The 17973-nt window shown below is 45.9% G+C and overlaps 1 protein-coding gene across 1 annotated transcript; it reads right to left on the bottom strand.

Moving 5' to 3' along the window:
• Positions 1–6019: 6019 nt before the first annotated feature.
• Positions 6020–12292, bottom strand: NHLH2 (nescient helix-loop-helix 2). The gene is made up of 3 exons (XM_068181972.1): positions 9852–12292; positions 9583–9660; positions 6020–7652 (listed from the first exon to the last, which is right to left on the bottom strand). Exon 3 carries the CDS (start codon positions 7630–7632, stop codon positions 7204–7206), a length of 429 nt encoding a protein of 142 aa, XP_068038073.1. The 5' UTR covers positions 7633–7652; positions 9583–9660; positions 9852–12292; the 3' UTR covers positions 6020–7203.
• Between the last annotated feature and the right edge of the window lie 5681 nt (positions 12293–17973).

Raw genomic sequence — 17973 nt, 5'->3', positions numbered from 1 at the left:
CTGTTATCAAATTATATTGGATGAGACAGGGAACAACTGATCCCTCTCCACCATTCCCTTGTTAAGTGGGATATGATGGCTTTCTGTAAAATCACTGCTGTCTCAGTCCTTTTCACTTAGTCATTTGCTGCATAGAAGCTATTCCATGCTTTGTATTACCCTTGCTACCATTCTCAGATGCTTTTGGACTTTTACTTTGTTCTTACTGAGACTGAACCAGAGCTGCACATAGAATTTGGGATACAGACTTTGGTTTTATGCAATGACATAATGATGCTCTCTGCCTTGCTCTCTACCTGTTCTGTTCTCTCAATGGTGATAATAATATCTTACATTTCATTTTCTTTTTCCATGAAACAACGACCCAAGCTGATGTTATCATGAGGCAATATATCATAGCTACAAGATCTTGCTTCTGTGCTTGGCTAAGGACTGATCAGTTATATATGAAGTTAGAAATGTTCTTCCCTGCATGCATCACCTTATCACTTTATTTAGATTGAATTTCTTGTGCTATTTTATCAGTCTCACACAGTTCTTCTGCAATTTTTCATGGTCAGTCTTTGTCTTTATTATCTTGAATAACAAAAGTCCAATATAGCTTTGTGGCTCTATCCTGTAGGGATCATTTCTGGGGTAGTCTTGAAGCCTGTCTTAAATCTTGAAACTGCTTAAATGGTCAGAAGACCCTTGGTATTGGGAATATTGGGTCTGATATGTGGGAAAGAGTTGTCTTTGAATGCTGTGACTGCACACAGTGGAATTCTGCTTTCTCCTGCTCTGTTCTGCATTTCCTTCCTTCCTTCCTTCCTTCCTTCCTTCCTTCCTGCCTGCCTGCCTGCCTGCCTGCCTCTCCTTCCTCTCCTTCCTTCCTCTCTTTCTTTCCTTCTTCATTGCTGAGGTCTAGCCCTAGGGTTTGCAAATCTTTCTGCCACTTCTATGCACAGAATCATTTTGAGCAAGGAGACAGAGAATTTCTCTGGAGGATAGATGTTATGTGATAAACCCCATGTCTTTTGGTCCTTGAAAAAATGTTACTGTGCCAGTCCATCCCTCTGGCCATGACTATAGTTGTGGTGATCTCTCCTGAGTAGCTTTGAATGTCAAGTTATCAACTCCTTCCAGTTCCCTTCCTGCCTGGATCCTGTCTGTTCCTGGACTGAACTCACTTTTAGCCCCTGAGCAAGCTGCTCCTTCTGACTTTGCTGGAGCATCTTCTGCCCATCCAGCAGCGCCATACCAGCAGCTCTACCCAGCTGCTCATATCCTTCTCCTTTCTCACACTTCCTGCTGCTGTCTCCTCCTATGTTTGCTGCCTGCCTTTTCAGATACCTTTTGTTCCTCATTATGCCCTGGTGTAGACCTCAGGTTCATATGTGCATCCCACCACCCTCATAGAAAGTCCTTTATGTTTTGCCCAGTTGCTGATTGATGAGGCCCCTCCACCTATGTCAGCTGGGTTCTTCTGCCATTAATTCATTCCATGCTGCTTTTGCTTTGATTTAAGCACTCCTAATGGTACTTTTTTCATGCTTTCTTCCAAATCTCCTCTGAATTCTCCCCAAATTTCTTCTCTGATCATCTTCTTGTTTCAGTGAGGAACAGCAGAACAACTGTCAGCTGTTGCTTTTAAAGTGACTCTGTGTCCAGGCACTGAGAGCAATCATTGCATGCAGCAATGTGTGTGTGCACTCATATCTAGGAATGTTTGGGACAAAAAAAAACAGCAAAAAAAAAGGTGGGGGTTGAGGTGGGATAGATGGGGGTCTTTTATTAATTTGCTAGGAATGCCTTAAGCAAATAAGTGGGTTTGAGACGTGTAAGTTCTGTAACATCACCTCTCTCAGATCAGTTGAGTAGAAGTCTGTATGGATGAGAATTGAGACACCAGCCCTGAGCACCAAGCAGCTCCCTGTAAGAGTAAGGACTGGCTCCACTGTAGGGCATGGGCTGGTGGGGTGGCAGAGGAGCAGAATCACCTCTGCACAGCTGTGCTTCTCTCAGGGACCTTGAAGAGCAGGGTGGCTATGGGAAGGCCAGAAGGAGCAGCTGGAGGGAGGGGTGCAGGAGCTGCTGTGAGACCTGGGCTGTGAGGACTTGGTGGAGAGCAGTGGTGGGCAGAGGAGCCTGCTCTGAAAGGACAGAGGAGGTGACATCAAAGAGCACAGCTGTAAGCTGAGAAAAACAGCAACTTTGTGCCTGCACTTGTGTCTGAAAGTGGACAGGGTCTGAATTGTCTTTCATTTTGAGCCTGAGTTATTCCAGCCCAGTGACTCAATTTATTTCTGTCTCTGCTCCTGACATTTCTCTTTCAGGTGGCTGCTGCATGGTTTTGGGTGGGGCTGTGGGCTGGGGTGACTCGTGTTTTCAAGCTCTTATCGACATCAGTATGATGTTCTGCTTTTCTTTTCTGTCGTGCGGCATCCCGCTCCCCTCCCCTTCCTCCCCTCCCTCTGCCAGCTCCCAGAGGAGGCGACAGACGGTCCTGTAATTTGGTTCCATTCGCTCGACTGGAGCAACACCTGCCCCCCTCTCTGGGGACAGGAGGGTCTCATCCCAAACCGTGCAAGGAGCCAAAGATGAATCTGAAACTCACATGCAAATAGAGCTCAGGATAAAACAACACGGCCATTCTGGGCAGGAAAGACAAAATCCGTCACCAGGGGAAGAGGCAGGAAAAACGAAATCGGCTCTGAAGAAATAAATAAGAAGCGCCAGGAGATTGCCTTTTCCTTTTGGGTCGGTTGCTATTGTGGTTATTGATCTGTCCCACTCTGGAGAATAAACTGAGAGTACTGAAAAATAATGGCTGATATTAGAACACATTTATTCACCCTAAAAGAACTGGGTTAATTGGGTTACAGGATGGCTAGATGGATAGATATGCGAAGACATAGATAGAATGTCTCTGCTATTTCTTCACAGCTATATAATGGAAAAGATCCATTTCTTTGTTGAGTTTCATATACAACATCCTCTTCAACTCCCCACCCCCATCTCTTCTCAAACACACACACATTCCCTTTGCTAGAAATACAGCAAAGATATCAAATCACATCCAAGACCCTCGGAATTTATCTGCTGTAAGTATCAGTGGTTATATCCTACCTGGCTCAAACACTTTTTAACACAAACAATAAGACACGACTTTGTGGCTGGAGAGTAATGTGATCCTGAATGCACAGTACCATGCACTTTGCTGACAGTGATGGTCTATGCCTAGAAATTCTTCCTTTTGTATGTGCATATGTAGTAGCAGCATAAATTCAAGTCTATATTTTGGAATATTTTGTGCTTGAGATCGTTTAATCTCTTAGGAAACTGTATGATACTGAGATACAGTTCCCCCTTAGCTGTACAGTCCTGTCAAAACCATTATGTTTATTTGGAGGAGTTACTTTTGGCTTGCTGTCTGTCCTCGTTTGCTGTATCAGGGTCAGGATCTGTTCCCAGGGTTCAGATGAATGCATTAGCTGCCCTGCTTCCTAATGATACCATGTGAGTGTGTATTGCACCGTGTCCCTGTGAGTCCATATAGGCCTGAAAATGTGTCTTAATAGGTGTTATAACCCAATGTTGGCATGCATTGGATATCCCTTGTACTGGGATATTCTAGGTTTATCTATTAGAACTACTTGCTCTCTGGAAATGCTGGAGGTTTCCATTCAATGTTTTATATATTTTATATAATGTTTTAAATGTTTTATATATTGTATTCAGTTCAGGCCTAAAGTCCCTCTTTTAGAGTCAGCTAAAGGTCCAGAGGTAGTGCTCTGCCTTCTCTGTCTTTGAGTGCACTTTCTTTCGTGGTTTGTAGGATGAGCTCCTCTTCAGTTGTGAAAGAAAGGTATCTGAAAGTAGCTAAAATACCAGGAAATATTAACTGTTTCTCTTCCCTTCCAGTTTTTGTAAGGGCTGAGTGTGATATAAACTTCCATTCAGCAGTTCCAACACCATTCCTCCTATAGTATTGTCATTCAAGGTCATTCATTCCTTTATTGCTGAGGGAACATAGACATAGGCAAACTTTGATTATATAATTAGACTTTATTGCTATCTAACCCAGACTTGCAATGAGATGGAGTTAAATTTGTTTACCCATTCTTCATAAATCCAGACTTCTGAGCACTTACCCATGCAACCTTCTTTTTTGCATGGGCCTTGTAGCTTGTGCATACTACTCAGCTCCTTAAGAATAAAAAAAAAAAAGTGTGGAATGTGGGAGCAAAACCTACATTCTGTTTTCAACACTCATCAACTGCTAGATGAGAATGAGCTTCCTTCTTGTTGCCAACAGGAAAAATAGAAGTAGTTGGGGTGATGTTATGGTGGGGACAGGATTTAAACAAGGTGTTGAGTGTATGAAAGTGAGACAGGACTTGTAGGAAAAAGCAATTTCTTCCATCAGATAAAACTTGGGAAGAAAAGCACATCTTTTCAGGTCAAGTGCCCTGACCCTTTTGCAGGTTAAACTTGAGATCTGACCCTTTGGATATCCCCCTTTAGATACCACCAAAAGCAAAGCCCTTGCTGCTCTGTGTCTGAATGCAGTCAGGCTCTCTGTGTTCTCAGGGATGGTAAGAATGGAATAGCCCACAGATTTTCCGACTTCCTGAGCCTGTTTCCACACATCTCCACACTGTGCTCTTCTTTGCTCACAACACAGCAGCCTTTCCGGCTTATCACCTGGGCACAGGAACCCGAGACCCAAGCATTATCTCAGCCTGTGCCTCTGACATGTGTGTGACACCCCCAGAAGGGGAAGCGAAGTCAGGGGGAATGCGGGGTTGACACCTACAACTGCCAGTGACTGCAGCCATCATACTTTACAGTCAGGTGTTGCAGAGCACTCTCTTCCCCTAAAACATGCATTACCAATGGTCAAGAAGAAAATAATAGGTTTATCTTTTTATTAACTAAGTTCTCCCAAATGCTAGTAGCATGAAGGCTTTTTGGATGGCAGGATTTATAATATCACTCAGGCAATTACATCAAACTCCACACAGCGCCTTGATATTGAACCTAAGAAACAAACCTGTCCCAAAGGAAGCCAACTCCAAAGTTGGTGGAGTTATTTCAGCCCTGAAATGCAGGATTTGAAACTTGTGCATTGAACTACCAAACCAGTGTGTGCTCCCTTGGGATGTGGCAAGCATGTACTTGTAGGAAATGGAATTAACAGTCTCTTTGACAGGTTTTCTGCATGGAGCTTTTCAGCTGGTCAAGACCACACAATTACATCGCTGTGCAAAGTGTCAGCCATAAAAATGGGGTAGAGGGGAGGGTTTTATCTCTCCAGCAAGTAAGAATGGATTATGCAGCCACCAGAGTCAATGACAGTATGCAAATTATAGGTAAAATTAACCCCTTGTGGGAAATGAGGAAAGGGTTTAATAAATGAGACAGTCTCACATTACTCAGGTAATAACCTATCTGCCATTGAGTCTGTATCTGTTCCATGTTTCGAATGACAAGATCTGGCAATTGAAGCTGTGTATGAAAGATTATGGTTGAGGTTTTCTAAAGTAGGGAAAGGGCACAAGATTTTTTTTCTTCGTTTCAGTAGAATAAGACCTGGCCAGAGAGGGATCAAAGCTGAATTTAAACAAGAGAAAGAAAACCCAGTGCACTCAGGCAGGACACAACACATACGTTTGGGTGGCAAAGCCAGACATTTCAAAGAGTGAGGTAGCAAAACAGGTGCTTGCAAGCATCAGATTGGATTGTACAGCTTGAACTTTGGGACATGTGACCAGATGCCAGTCATGATGAGACTGGGAGAAAGTGACAGCAAGGGTTCTGTGTCTCCTTTGCATTTGGGCAGGGCAGCCAGCTGAGAGCAGCTGCAGCAGGGGAGCTGTGGTGGAGGGACTGCAGTCCGAGTCTCCCTAGGAAGAGGCAGGTAACCTGTTGAAGCTTCCCATACACCTGAGAAGCCTTTGCAATCCTTATTCATAAGGACATCTCATGTCTGTCTTACAGAAGGACCAACAGGGAAAAATAATTAGGAAAAAACAGCTTTTATTTGATACTTTTATTTATATGCAAAACAGCTCACCATTCATGAGAGATATGAAAAACGCATCAGATAGAAACGAGATTTATCTATTTTCACTACAAAATATTGCATTATATAAAGCAACATAGACACACAAAAAAACCCTGAAAAAGACTAAAATCTTTGGATAGCAGATGTGGTTTTTTTTTCTTTTTCTCTTTTGTCCCTAAAATGCGCTTCTTGTTTTAAGAGATTCACAGCAAAGAACATGAAACATTTTCAGGTTATAGAATTTTTTTGGTTGTCACAAAGGAAAGCAGTCCTGGATTTACTTTTCTTTCTTTTTTTTTTCTTTTTTTTTTAGGAAAAAATGTCCTTTCCTAAAAATATACCACACACATACACACCCACGCTCACTCCCACACACATGCATGTGTACACACACGCACATATACACCCACAAAGAAACTACTTCCCTTATAAACGATTTGCAAAGTACTTTTCAGACGCAACTATAGATCAGAATAACAACAAGTTTTAAAAAAACCCTCTCCTAGTTAAGTGCTAGTGGTTGTTTATCCCACACAAGGAAAGAAAGAAAGAAAAAAGTTCAAGAACAAATGTCTTGATATATATAAAATATACTTATAAACAGGGAGGGAGGGCAGGTTTGTGGTACACAAGTGCAATATAATTGGAGGGGAAAATAAATTAAAAAGAAAATAAAATTAACACTGTATTGATCCCAACAAACACTCATAAAGTCAAACATAATATTCCACAGGAGAAAGTGTAAACACCCGACTATAGAAACCAATTGGCACGAAGTATCCAAAGTAAAATTGCCACCACTCTGAAAAATAAATAAATCTTGAAAAAAATAAATTGTCAACTCCTTCTACCATAAATAAAAAATAGTTATTTTTAACTGCACCCATGGGTCACACGTTTAAGGTCACAAGTAGATGTTTTTGGATATATATAAAGGGGCACTTGACAGCCTGAAGAGACAATCCGGTTTTACACTTCTCTTCGAAAAGCGGGCTCTCGACCCGGGGGCTCTCCGGGCGGGAGCTCTCCGGGGGGGAGCGTAAGCAGCAGGGACCCCCCGCCCCGCCGCCCGCCCCGGGGAAGGCGCTGCCCGCCGCGGCCGGACCCGGGGCGACGGGACTGGGGGTCCCGGGGCTCCGGGCGTCCGTCGGGCGCTACACGTCCAGCACGTGGTTGAGATAGGAGATGTAGCAGATGGCGAGGCGCAGGATCTCGATCTTGGAGAGCTTCTTGTCGGGGGGCAGGGTGGGCAGCAGCTTGCGCAGCTCGGCGAAGGCCAGGTTGAAGGCCTCCACGCGGATCCGCTCACGCGTGGCATGGGCCGAGCGGTACTTGGCCGTGGCGCGGCGCCGCCGGCGCTTCTCCTCCCGGCTCAGCGGCGGCGGGTGCAGCCCGGGCCGGCCCCCGCCGCGGCCCTCCCCGCCGCCGCCGCCCCGGCCCTCGCCGCCGCCGCCCTCGGCGGGCTCCGGGTCGGAGACGCAGCAGCTGAGCGCCTGGGCGTCCGCGCCGCCCAGGGACTCCGGGTCGGAGGGCGCCGAGGAGGGGTGGTCGGAGTCGGCAGCTTGGTCCGGGCTAAGCATCATCTTGGAGGGGGCGGAGGAGCCTTCCCGAGACAGAGAAGCAGAGAGAGCGGGTCAGGGCCCCGTCCCCGGGATACAGGGCAAGGCGGGGAGCAGGGACACAGGCAGGACACGAGGGACATGCCGGTCCCCGCGCCCTGCCACCGGCGCCGGTACCGCCCGACCGGGGCGGGGGGAGAACCGGGTGGACGAGTTGCGGCTCCTTCAGGGAGTACTAATGAGAGCAGTATCGGGGATAAACGATACCTCGTCATTTAACCATCCCTTCTCTAGCGTTTGACGGCAGCTTCAGCGGAATATACTTCCTGCCGTTATTCCCTGAGCTTCCTTGGGTGTTGAAACAGGCTCAGAGAGCAAAAGAAGATTTTTTTTTCAAGCAAGCTAATATCCAGTGTTTCAATAATATGGTGATTCCCCGCCCCCCTCCCCGTCCAGGCCCCCAGTTTTAATATTGTCCTTTCTAGCCTGCCAGTTTCTGCTTAACTGTTTCTCTTTCGGAAACGCTCTATGGGATCCAGGCTACAGACATGATACTTTTAAATAGACAGCTCAAGGCTTCACAAATATAACAAGGCCAGTGGGGAGATTTATTTCCCCGATCCCTACGGGATCCGATGTATCTGCTAGGCTGTCCCCTCCGCTCTTTTCTCTGTGCTACTTCTTTTTTTTTTTCTTTTTCTTTCTTTCCTTTCCTGCTGCTAATCGTGCAGACAGCGATTTGCTAGCGATCAATTGGGAATGTTTGGAGAGTTTCCGTTTCCTAAGCGTCGGATTCAAAAAGAAACAAAACCTCAAAGCGGAGGCCGAACTTTTCCATCCCTTTAAATTTTCCCTCCTCTCCCCTCCCTGCGCGAAAAGAGGGGGAGGCTAAATAAATAAATAAATAAATGCGGACGTGCCTTTCAAAAGAAAATTGAATCGTATCTTCTTGCGGCCTCACAGAGCACCATCTGTCATGTAGACAGCAATACAAATCCGAGCGCGTCCGTGGACATGCCGGCATGTAATAAAACAATACATCAGGCAACTAGTGAATAACCTTGGACACAAATGTATGTGTGTGTGTGCGTGCGTGTGTGCAGCTGGGGTGTCGAGCGAGGTAGGGAGCGAGCCCAGTGGAGGAGAGAACATCGCATCCTCCCTTCCCCCGAATTAAGATTGCAAAGTATTTCCACATAAAGTTTCCAGGGAAAGTCCCAGTCGAGCCTCAGACCCGGTTGGGAAAAATAAACTATTGTTATTATTATTGTTGTTAACAATAATAATGATAATAATAACAACCACATGGGCAGGAGGAATTCTTCCCAGGCAGGGCTAGAGCCAAGCCGCCCCCAACGGGGCGAGACGCAAGGCACGCGTGGCGGGGCAGAGGGGCTCCGCCGGGGGCCGAGGCTCAGCGCTCCCCGGGGTGCGCAGGGAGCCAGGACTGGGGAGTGGGAGAGAAGAGCTCTTCCTTCTCTGGGAAAGGGCCGTCTCTTGCCAGGGCCGTCGGAAACGCTTCCTCTTCGATTTTTAATAAGAAGCGTTAATCAGGCCCACAAGGCAGGGGTAAGGGAAAAAAAAAAAACATTAGCGCGCAAGTCCGGTATTAGTGGTCTCGTGGGGCAAAAAGATACAGAGGAAAGGTTTAAAATCACCTTTCAACTGGCATCCAAGCGAGGAGGTTTATGCAAAAAGCACACTAGAGAGGCAGGATTTGCAGGGCGATTGTACGAAAACAGGCGATTAAAGCGGTGGTTCCTGAAGAAAGTTGCTTAGAGGTTTCTCTACCGGTGTGTGTTGAATTTTTCGCTTTAATTTGGATTTATCTGTATGGTGGGGTTTGGCGAGCTGATCCGGAAAGAGGCTCTTCCCCCCACCCTCTATTTTTAAAAAATTATTATTATCATTATTACAGTAAACCCATGCCCCCTGCTACCTGCAAAAGGGAAAGATATTGTTAAGGCTGCTTACCTCAGTGGAGTCGTTTGGATAGCCTCTCTCTCCAGGTCCCCTCGCCCCCTCGGCGATTCCTTTACAGTTCAAATGACCCTTCGGGAGCGGAGCATGGAAAAATTAAAAAATCAAAATCAAATAAAATTAATTACGAGCGAAAAAGTGTCCTGCTCGAATAGGGAAAGGCAGATCTCATCCCTCGCCGCGGCCTCCAGCGCTCCAGAGATGGGAGATGTTATGCTGTCGTGTTTGTTTGCGGAGTATAAATAACAACTTAAGTTACTTACGATGCATCAGGGGAGAAAAAGCGTTTCCCCATCAAAGTCCTCTTCCTCCCGCTTGTCCGGGGCAGCGGCTTGAGCGCACCGGCGGCTTCGGCCGGTCGGTTTTAGAGGAGGAAAGTGCCCTCTCCCCCGCTTTTCTTCCTCCTCTTCCCCGACCGCGATAAATAACAAAAGGGATGCGGCGACAGCACAAGCACCGTCCGGGATTATTCCCTCTCTCCCGCCCCCTTAGCCTCTCCTTCCCTGCGGCAGCCCCGCCGCTCCCGGGCCGGGCCGGTCGCGGGGCCCGGGGCGCGGAGCCCGGAGCCCGGGGCGCGGAGCCCGGCGCGGCGCTGCCGGCTTTGTTCCGCCGCGGCCCGGCGCACAGGCACGCCGGAGGTCGGGGTAACAATGCGTCGCTCCCTCCTTTCTTCTCTCTTTTTTTTTTTTTTTTTTTTTTTTTTTTTTTTTTTTTTTTTTTTTTGTGGGGGGGTGGGGGTTGTAACGTGAGGTTTTGTTAATTCACCGGTCCGGCGGAGAGGGGCAGGAGCGGGGGAGACGCCGTCGGAAAATGAATGTTTGGTTTAGCTCTTCTTCTGGTCCTTCAAGAACTGGCGAGGGGAGAAAAAAAAGGATAAACGAAACCCCCATCCGTCCCTGAGCTTCCTAACTCCTCCTGCATTTTTCGAGTGAAAAATAAAGGAAAATATACGAATGCTGAAAAAGAAAAACACAACTAAATAAACGAAAATCTCGGCGCGGGTTCGGAGCGGCTGTGAGAGATAACGGCGGTGCAGGACAAGGTACGCTCACATGCATAAAAAAAAAGTGCAGTTCCTCCTCCCACCCCTCCCGGAGTGGCAAAGAAGCCAAGGAGGGGTGCGGAAGGTGGCAGGGGCGAGACAGACAGACGGAGCAGAGATGCGTGTGGCTCCACTTCTGGTACCAAAGGGTTTCGCCTAGAGATGGTCGGAAGAGATAAAGGCTTGGAGAAAAGGGGGCGGCATTTTTTCCCTCTTAAATTGGTATTTAATGGGAAAGCCTATTGGACAGAAACCTGGACACGAGTCACTTAATTGGACTTGACATCTGTCACAGTGTGGGAGTTTTCACAGCCCAAATATTTTCAGCAGATCAGATTCTCGCTGAATCTGTGCCACAAATTATAACAGTCGAGAGCAGCCCATGATATAAACCCTAGCCTCTGGATATACAGTCTCTAGCCATGCTCGCTCCCACTGCCGTCGTCTCCCCCCGCCCAAATATTGGATACCCACTGATCTAGAAAAACACCGCTGGCATTTCACATGTAAGCTAATAAATAAGCTTTAAACATCAATTTGCATCATGTATACCAAGCTTGTGGAGAATCATCAGACTGGTTTCTTAGTTCATTTATTTTGGTGGTCCCCCTGCCCTGTCTCCCACCCACCCCCAATCCCAGTGCATGGCAGGCATGGACCTGTCAGAGCCAGGGGGACAGAAAGGCTCCCACACTCCCTCTACCTCCTGCCTTCCCTGCTCCAGTGCACAGACAATGAGGCGAGGGAGTCAGCCATGAGTCTGTGGCTTTTCTGCTCTCAAGAGGCTGGAAGAAGCCAGGCCCCTTAGTGCCTGAGTCAGGGGATGCCTGTGACCAAAGTGACTCCTCTTGCTGTCACCCTGCTCCAGCCCCTGCCAGATGGCAGTGCCTTCTCTGCTTTGATCCCCATTACCGTCCCTGCAGATCCCTTCAAATGGGTGCCATAGCCACTTTTCTGGGTGTAATCATCTTTTTCCACGGGGACTTTGCTGTGCCAGGAGTCTGTACTGGCAGGCTCCCTTTGAAGCCCCCAAAAAGGAACAGCAGGAGGAGTGGGTAAGACAGAGCAGAACTGATTCTGCTGCTCATCAGCAGCTCAGTGGGTAGTTGTGGGTCCCATCAGCAAGAAGCATGGGGGAGAGGTGGTAGGAAGACACTTGCAGGGATCCCTGAAGGTCATCCATATGCAACAGGCTGGAAGATCTCTGAAAGGGGAGAGGTTCTGCACTTGATATGATTTACAGGACCTCAACAAGAATGAGTAGCATACCTGAGTAATTTTGGGTTTTGTCAATTGTTTTTTTAATGGTGGATACTGTTGCACAGAATACAATCCCCCTGCATGACACCTGGCCCACTAGGGAAAGAAATGCCCGAAAGTGGATCCTAATGAGCACTTCTCCCAGGGAAATTTTGAGATTTATCTCTCTTCCCCTACCCATAACAAGTCTCCAAGGCAGCAGGAGGCTATCACTTGCTCTGACCCCACAAACTGGCACTGGTTCAATGGATATCCAACATGATCTCAGCAGGGCTTCTGGAGATTCTTGGCTAAGCTATCCTTGCCTGCAGTGGGACATGCCAGGAAGATTCAGATGCAAGTCACTGAGGCTGTGGCACTTCCCCAATCAGCCCACCTTACTGGTAACCTTCACAGGTGCTCTTTGGAGATCAGGATCTGAGCCATTCAATGTCACCCAAGATCCCATTCCATCAAATGACCATGATCCCAGACTTCAATGAGAAAATTGTGGAGGAACCTTCTCCAGCTCTTTTTTGACTGTGGCTCAGTGCTGGGGGCTTTGGCTTGCAGTGCTCCCCAAGGTGTAAGTCTGAGGCCTCAGCCCACAGAAGCTGCAGGTGATGGAATAAGTAGCTGGCTAAGGCTGCCACAGATAACAGCCAGGAAGCTGCTAATTCATGCAAGCCACCCTGCTCTGTGCTACAGATGCTGTCATCATATGGCTTGCTTTTTAGTTTTAATTTTCAGGAAAAGACCAAACAGTTGCTTCACAATGCTGTTCAGTTATGATGGACATTTTTGACACCTCGTAAAACACTGGTTACTGCCCCTGGGATTTGATTACCCCACTGCTCCACTACCAGATATGTTAAATCTAGAGGATCCCAGTTTGCCCTGGGCATGCCAGGCCTGGGGTGTCTTCCCAAACCTCTCTGCTGGGGCACTGCAAATCTTCTCACATCAACTGCAAGACACAGTGTGTAGTCTGTATCTTTAGCCTTAAAAAGCCAGTCAGAAATGCTGGAGCCAACAGCCTGGCTCTTCTTTAACCAAATAAAGCCCCAAAGCCCAGAAGCAAAGCCAAATTCTCACAGCAGAGAGCTCCCCTGTCTCTCACCACTCACACCTGGAGCAAGAGGCTGCTTTTGAGGGCTTAATATGCATGGAGCCAACTGGCCCAGGCATGGAAGTCACCTGAAACAATCAGAAATTGAGGGACAAAAGTGCATTTGATGGAAACTAAAAGTTCCCCTTTGATAAAGGAAGGATGACTATAGGTCCTTCTCAAGCTCTTTTTGTCTTTTCCCTCTGAAATAGCTCACAGCAAGTGGAGACCTGCATGTTGGCAATCAGTATGGTCCCAAAGGAAGCTGCATAGATGCAAAGCCACCTTATGATTTATATCTCCAAATACATACAGAGCCAGCCACAAGTCTATGCTTGGCCTCTTCACTAAGCAAGCACCTCACTGGCATCAAAGCAAGCTAAGATTCTCACTAAGAGGGAATCAAAGATGCCTTCAATGGCATGAACAGCATTAATTTGGCTTCTCCGTAAAAGGTGAAACTGAAACCTACAAGGTGCACCTGTTGAAGAGAAAGTGAATAGGAAGAACAGTGGCACAACAAAGGTCTCTGATCTGTACAATGGGCATCCAGGGGTATTGTATTGTTTTGTATTGTATTGTATTGGCCTTACTGCAGACTAAATCCAGGATAGTGAGCCTTGCAGCATAGGTGGACATGAATCTCCTGAAGGAGAATTTGGGATTTCATTTTGCCATGCTAGAGGGCTGTAAGGGAGTAATGAACATCTCTCCTTCTTTACCTGGCTTGAGATGTTGCCTGGCTGGAGGTACAGAAGGGTAAGTAGTTTACTGTGGACAGCACTGCAGCTCACACTGCTCCTTCCAGTCGACCTCTTAGGTTTAATGAGAATGAAAGGTGTCCAGAGAAAGCCTCAGTATGAACAAAGCCACACCCAACCTTTGTCGGGGCCATCTCACTGAAAAGCAAGATGAGAATCATTCTATTTTGACTTCCAGGGCTTGCTGACAAGCCAAGGACTTGCTGACAAAACCTTTTGATCTAGACTGCTCCCTAGGTAAGTCTTAACACAGAACTAATATTAGTTAATTAATTAATGATAGCCAATAAAAGTTGCCCACTCCTGTGAGACTTATTGTAAAGTGTAAGAGGCCACCAAACAATATCAAGTCATAGGTGCTACTGAATTTGTGACAGAGACTCACAACTCACGGTCTTTCAGGCTTCAGTGGGATCAGACTTTGTAAAGGCAAGATTCAGAAGAGGATTGTCTTCAGGATGTAGTACAAAGAGGCAAGACTGAAAACAGTGCTGCCATGTGATGGTATTTTATGAAAAGAGGGCACTTTCTTACTTGAACATCTCATATTCACGTTATACAATGATTGGAAGGTGATGTCATTTGTGAGAATAGTCTGGTTTGGTGTGTACCTCTGAAAGTCTAAAAGGGTGAAGGACTAACACCCTGAAGTGGCTATATGCCCATAGGAGATGTCCTCCTGGCCCAGAAAAGTACAACAAATGAAAGAATCCAACTGCTCTCTCCAGCGCTGGGCCACATATTAGATATTAGGTAATAATTTTTCACTTTCAGCTTGAACAAATCTCTCAGGTCCGGAGAGACATCAAACATGAGAACCCAGGATGCTGCTTTTATGGTGTTGCTTGTCAGAGCAGAGCTGCACTTCCATTACCTACATGTCCTCTGTCTGCCGAAAGGACAGCTTTCTAGGATGCTTGAGAACATCCATTCTCTTTTATAGCCTACGCCATTCACATTGCTGGCATATGCTGCCCATTGAAATAAATGGAGCTTGTCACTCTTGGATGTGTTCCTTGGAAATAAACGGTCAAACAAATTAGAACGCTGAGCCATGAAAATCCTTGTCCTTTTGAAAAATCTGTGCTGGATGTTGCTCATGGTTTCCTTAGACATTTGGGTGATATTTTTTGTTTTTCCATTGGTCATGTTTACTTTCTCTGAGGCTGTTTTAATAACAGGTCAGGAGCTTTGAGACTGCTGGCAGGAACAGCCTGCAACTGGGTAAGGGGGAAAAAAATAGTGCCCCATGAACAGAGGTTCATGGATGGTTCACCATGAACAGAGGTTCACCAGGTCTGGATGTGAGTTCACCCTGGCTGAGGTCTGCCAGTGCTTGTGGGACAGGCAGGACCTTCAGCTGCTCCACCACAAATATGAGTGTGACTTCCCTGGGAGTGGCTGCTATGTTTAAACCAGTAGTCTCCAGTTGAGATATATGGCTTTTGGACAAAATCCTATTCTTTTTTGTCTGTTTGCAGCTGTTGGGTTGTGTCTTTTGGTCTCCTCTTCCAGTCTTTTCCTTTGCTTGCTGGACTAGAGGAGACATGGCATTAAGATCCAGCTGCCACTGTAAAGAGCCAGGTCTGCTCATGAGGGTGGTCATGTCCCTTCACTGCCATGTTGTCTTGACCGCTCCAAAGATCGTCCTTGTGATGTCAGTGAGTATTCACAGCTCTCTTAAGAGAAGGGTATTTTGAGAAATGAAGAATGATGAGGAGTTTTTAAAGGCAGAAGGGACCACTGTGAACATCTCCCCGCAGGTTCAAGGCTACATGACTTGGCTCTTCATTTCCTTTATGAGCATTTTTCAGAAATAATACCCATTCATGGTTTAGACATTGATGGTGGTGGAGGATTCCCAATGATGCCTGGAAAGTTACTCCACCAGCTGTTTCTCCCCACTGTTGAAAACACTGATGTGAAAAATGAGTGTGCACACCTTCAGAATCCAGCTGTGGGATTTTCTTATATCTTGGCCCCTGGATTAAGTGTTCTCTTTTATTATGTTATCAAGTTTAGGTGGGATTTTGTAAACAGGTATATGCATGTGTGCTGTACTGCTGATATGCCTACATACACCAGTTATTAGCTTGCACTTTCTGGTCATGCAGAACATAGCTACAGTTATTGCTGCTGCTCAATTCAAATGTCTGGGAATTTTGGAAAAATGGGAAAATTCCACCTGGGCAAACATTTCAGACAGAAAGAGAAGACATGCCTGAGTAAACCCAGACATCTGTTGGTCCTTCGTAGGTCAGTATTCATTAGTAGTGGCCGTATCAATTCTGCAGCCTTCTTTTTGTTAAACTGAACAAGATTCAATGCCTTGTCATTATGCAGAAGAGACCAAGTCTGTTCTATTTCTAAGGTTGTTCTGATAATGGGATATTTTCTATTCTTCCTGTCCATCTTCCTAGACCAGAAATGTGATGCTTAGCATGCCAAGCTCTGAATGTAGAACAAGAAATGCTTACTGTGCTCTACAGTGTGTCTGTAAGACCCTAATGCAGCCTGGATGCTCCTGGAACAGATTTATTAGGAAATCATATCACAACCAAATTATGGAAAACACATGTGAAAACCTAAGAATGTCCACAGTGGGTTAGACCAAAGGTATCTTGTTTCCAGCATTACCAAAAGAGGGAAACCTGTAAGAATAACATAAATCTACAGTGATACTGCCCTCAAATAGTTCCCTGACATCCAGTTAATTAAAGTTCAATGCACTGGATGAATTTTCCTTTTCTGAATTTGTCAAACTGTGGTTTGAATGCATGTGACTTTTCAGCATCCATAATTTCCCATGGAAAGGACTTCTCTGTGAGCCATGTGATTTAGGTAAATTAATAAAGAGATGCTTGTAAACATATTTGCAAATAAAATAGCCAAGTTTGCTGAATTACTGTGGCTTCTATTGCTGATGAGCACATGAAGAGTAGCATTGAGTATGTGGGCAGTAGTGCCTTATGTTTTCAATGAATTAATTTGGTTGGAAGCATAAACAGTGGATGGATTAAAGCCAGTTAAGAAAAAGAGGAGGAATCTCATGTAGTCGGGGTAAGAGGAAGGAAGCAAGACCAAGACCTGTTCCTTGAAATTGATCACCTTTAATTGACCTGGGCCAGGGTCTGAAAGTGAGACCAGTCATGCACAAGCACACACAATCATTATATAGGTTGGAGTCATGTAAAGTGTCCATGTGGATCAAGCACTAAAGGAGTTAACAAAACAAGCCAGAAACAGAGGTGTGTTAACCTTTGCAAAGAACTCGATAGCAATCCCCACACATAAATGACTAGTGAGGAATGTGTAAATTAAGTAGGACAAATAGGAGGAACTTGGTGATTTTATACATGCCTGATGCACTAAATGGGGAGCGTGGGTTCATGTGGCTCCCAGACACACACAGCTGGCAGGCAGCAGTCAGTGAATTGAGGGGGAGGCAGATACCATGTGCTTTGCCACTGAGGACCTTACCTGTGCACATGTGTGTGACTGCTGGCTGCCAGGGTGAGGAAAGAAAAAGTAGATGTCAAGTCTAGCTGGCAGCCAATACATCTGTCTTCCGTCTTTCACTCACCCACAGTCGAGGTGGAACTTGGCTATTTTTAAATCTGATGTCTGTGTGTGTAGTCATGGGGAATGCTCTTTCCTATGAAAAACAAAAAAAAAAACAAAAACAAAAAAAAACCCCAAAAATATAGAAAAATAAAAAAATTAAGATTTTGCAGCCACCTGCATTCCATAAGCAGATGTTTCTCCCTCTATTGATGCCAAGCACCCCAGCCCACAGTCTTCCTTTCTTCATTTGGAAACAAAACTTGTAGAACAAAACCCACTGATCATTACTGGACTTCTTAGGCCAGTTGACCAGGGAAGAAAAGCTGCCATGCTTTTCTTACCTTACATGCAGGGTAAGAATGGCCTCACAGGAGGTACCATGTGCCCAGTTCGGTGTCTTTCCCCAGCCATGCCCAGTATCAGCATCTTCTGGAATGAGCAGGAAAGTTTTCATGAGCATGTGGAGTGTTCAAGACCATTTTATTTCTACTTGTATAGCTTAGGCCAGCTGTAACTGCCTTTATACTGGCTTCTGTAAGTTGTATGGTCATTCCTGGTAAAGGAGGAAAATTGATTTATTCCAAGAAGTCATTCAGACCTAACAATTTTTTTTTTCTATCAAAATGTTTCCAGGGAATACAATCAGGTGTCTGAAAAGCCATTTGTTTCCC

This window comes from Anomalospiza imberbis, chromosome 2, assembly GCF_031753505.1.
Source record: "Anomalospiza imberbis isolate Cuckoo-Finch-1a 21T00152 chromosome 2, ASM3175350v1, whole genome shotgun sequence".
NCBI lineage: Eukaryota > Metazoa > Chordata > Aves > Passeriformes > Viduidae > Anomalospiza > Anomalospiza imberbis.
The sequence above is the reverse complement of the archived record's forward strand: the minus strand, read 5'-3'. Positions and strand labels throughout refer to the sequence as shown.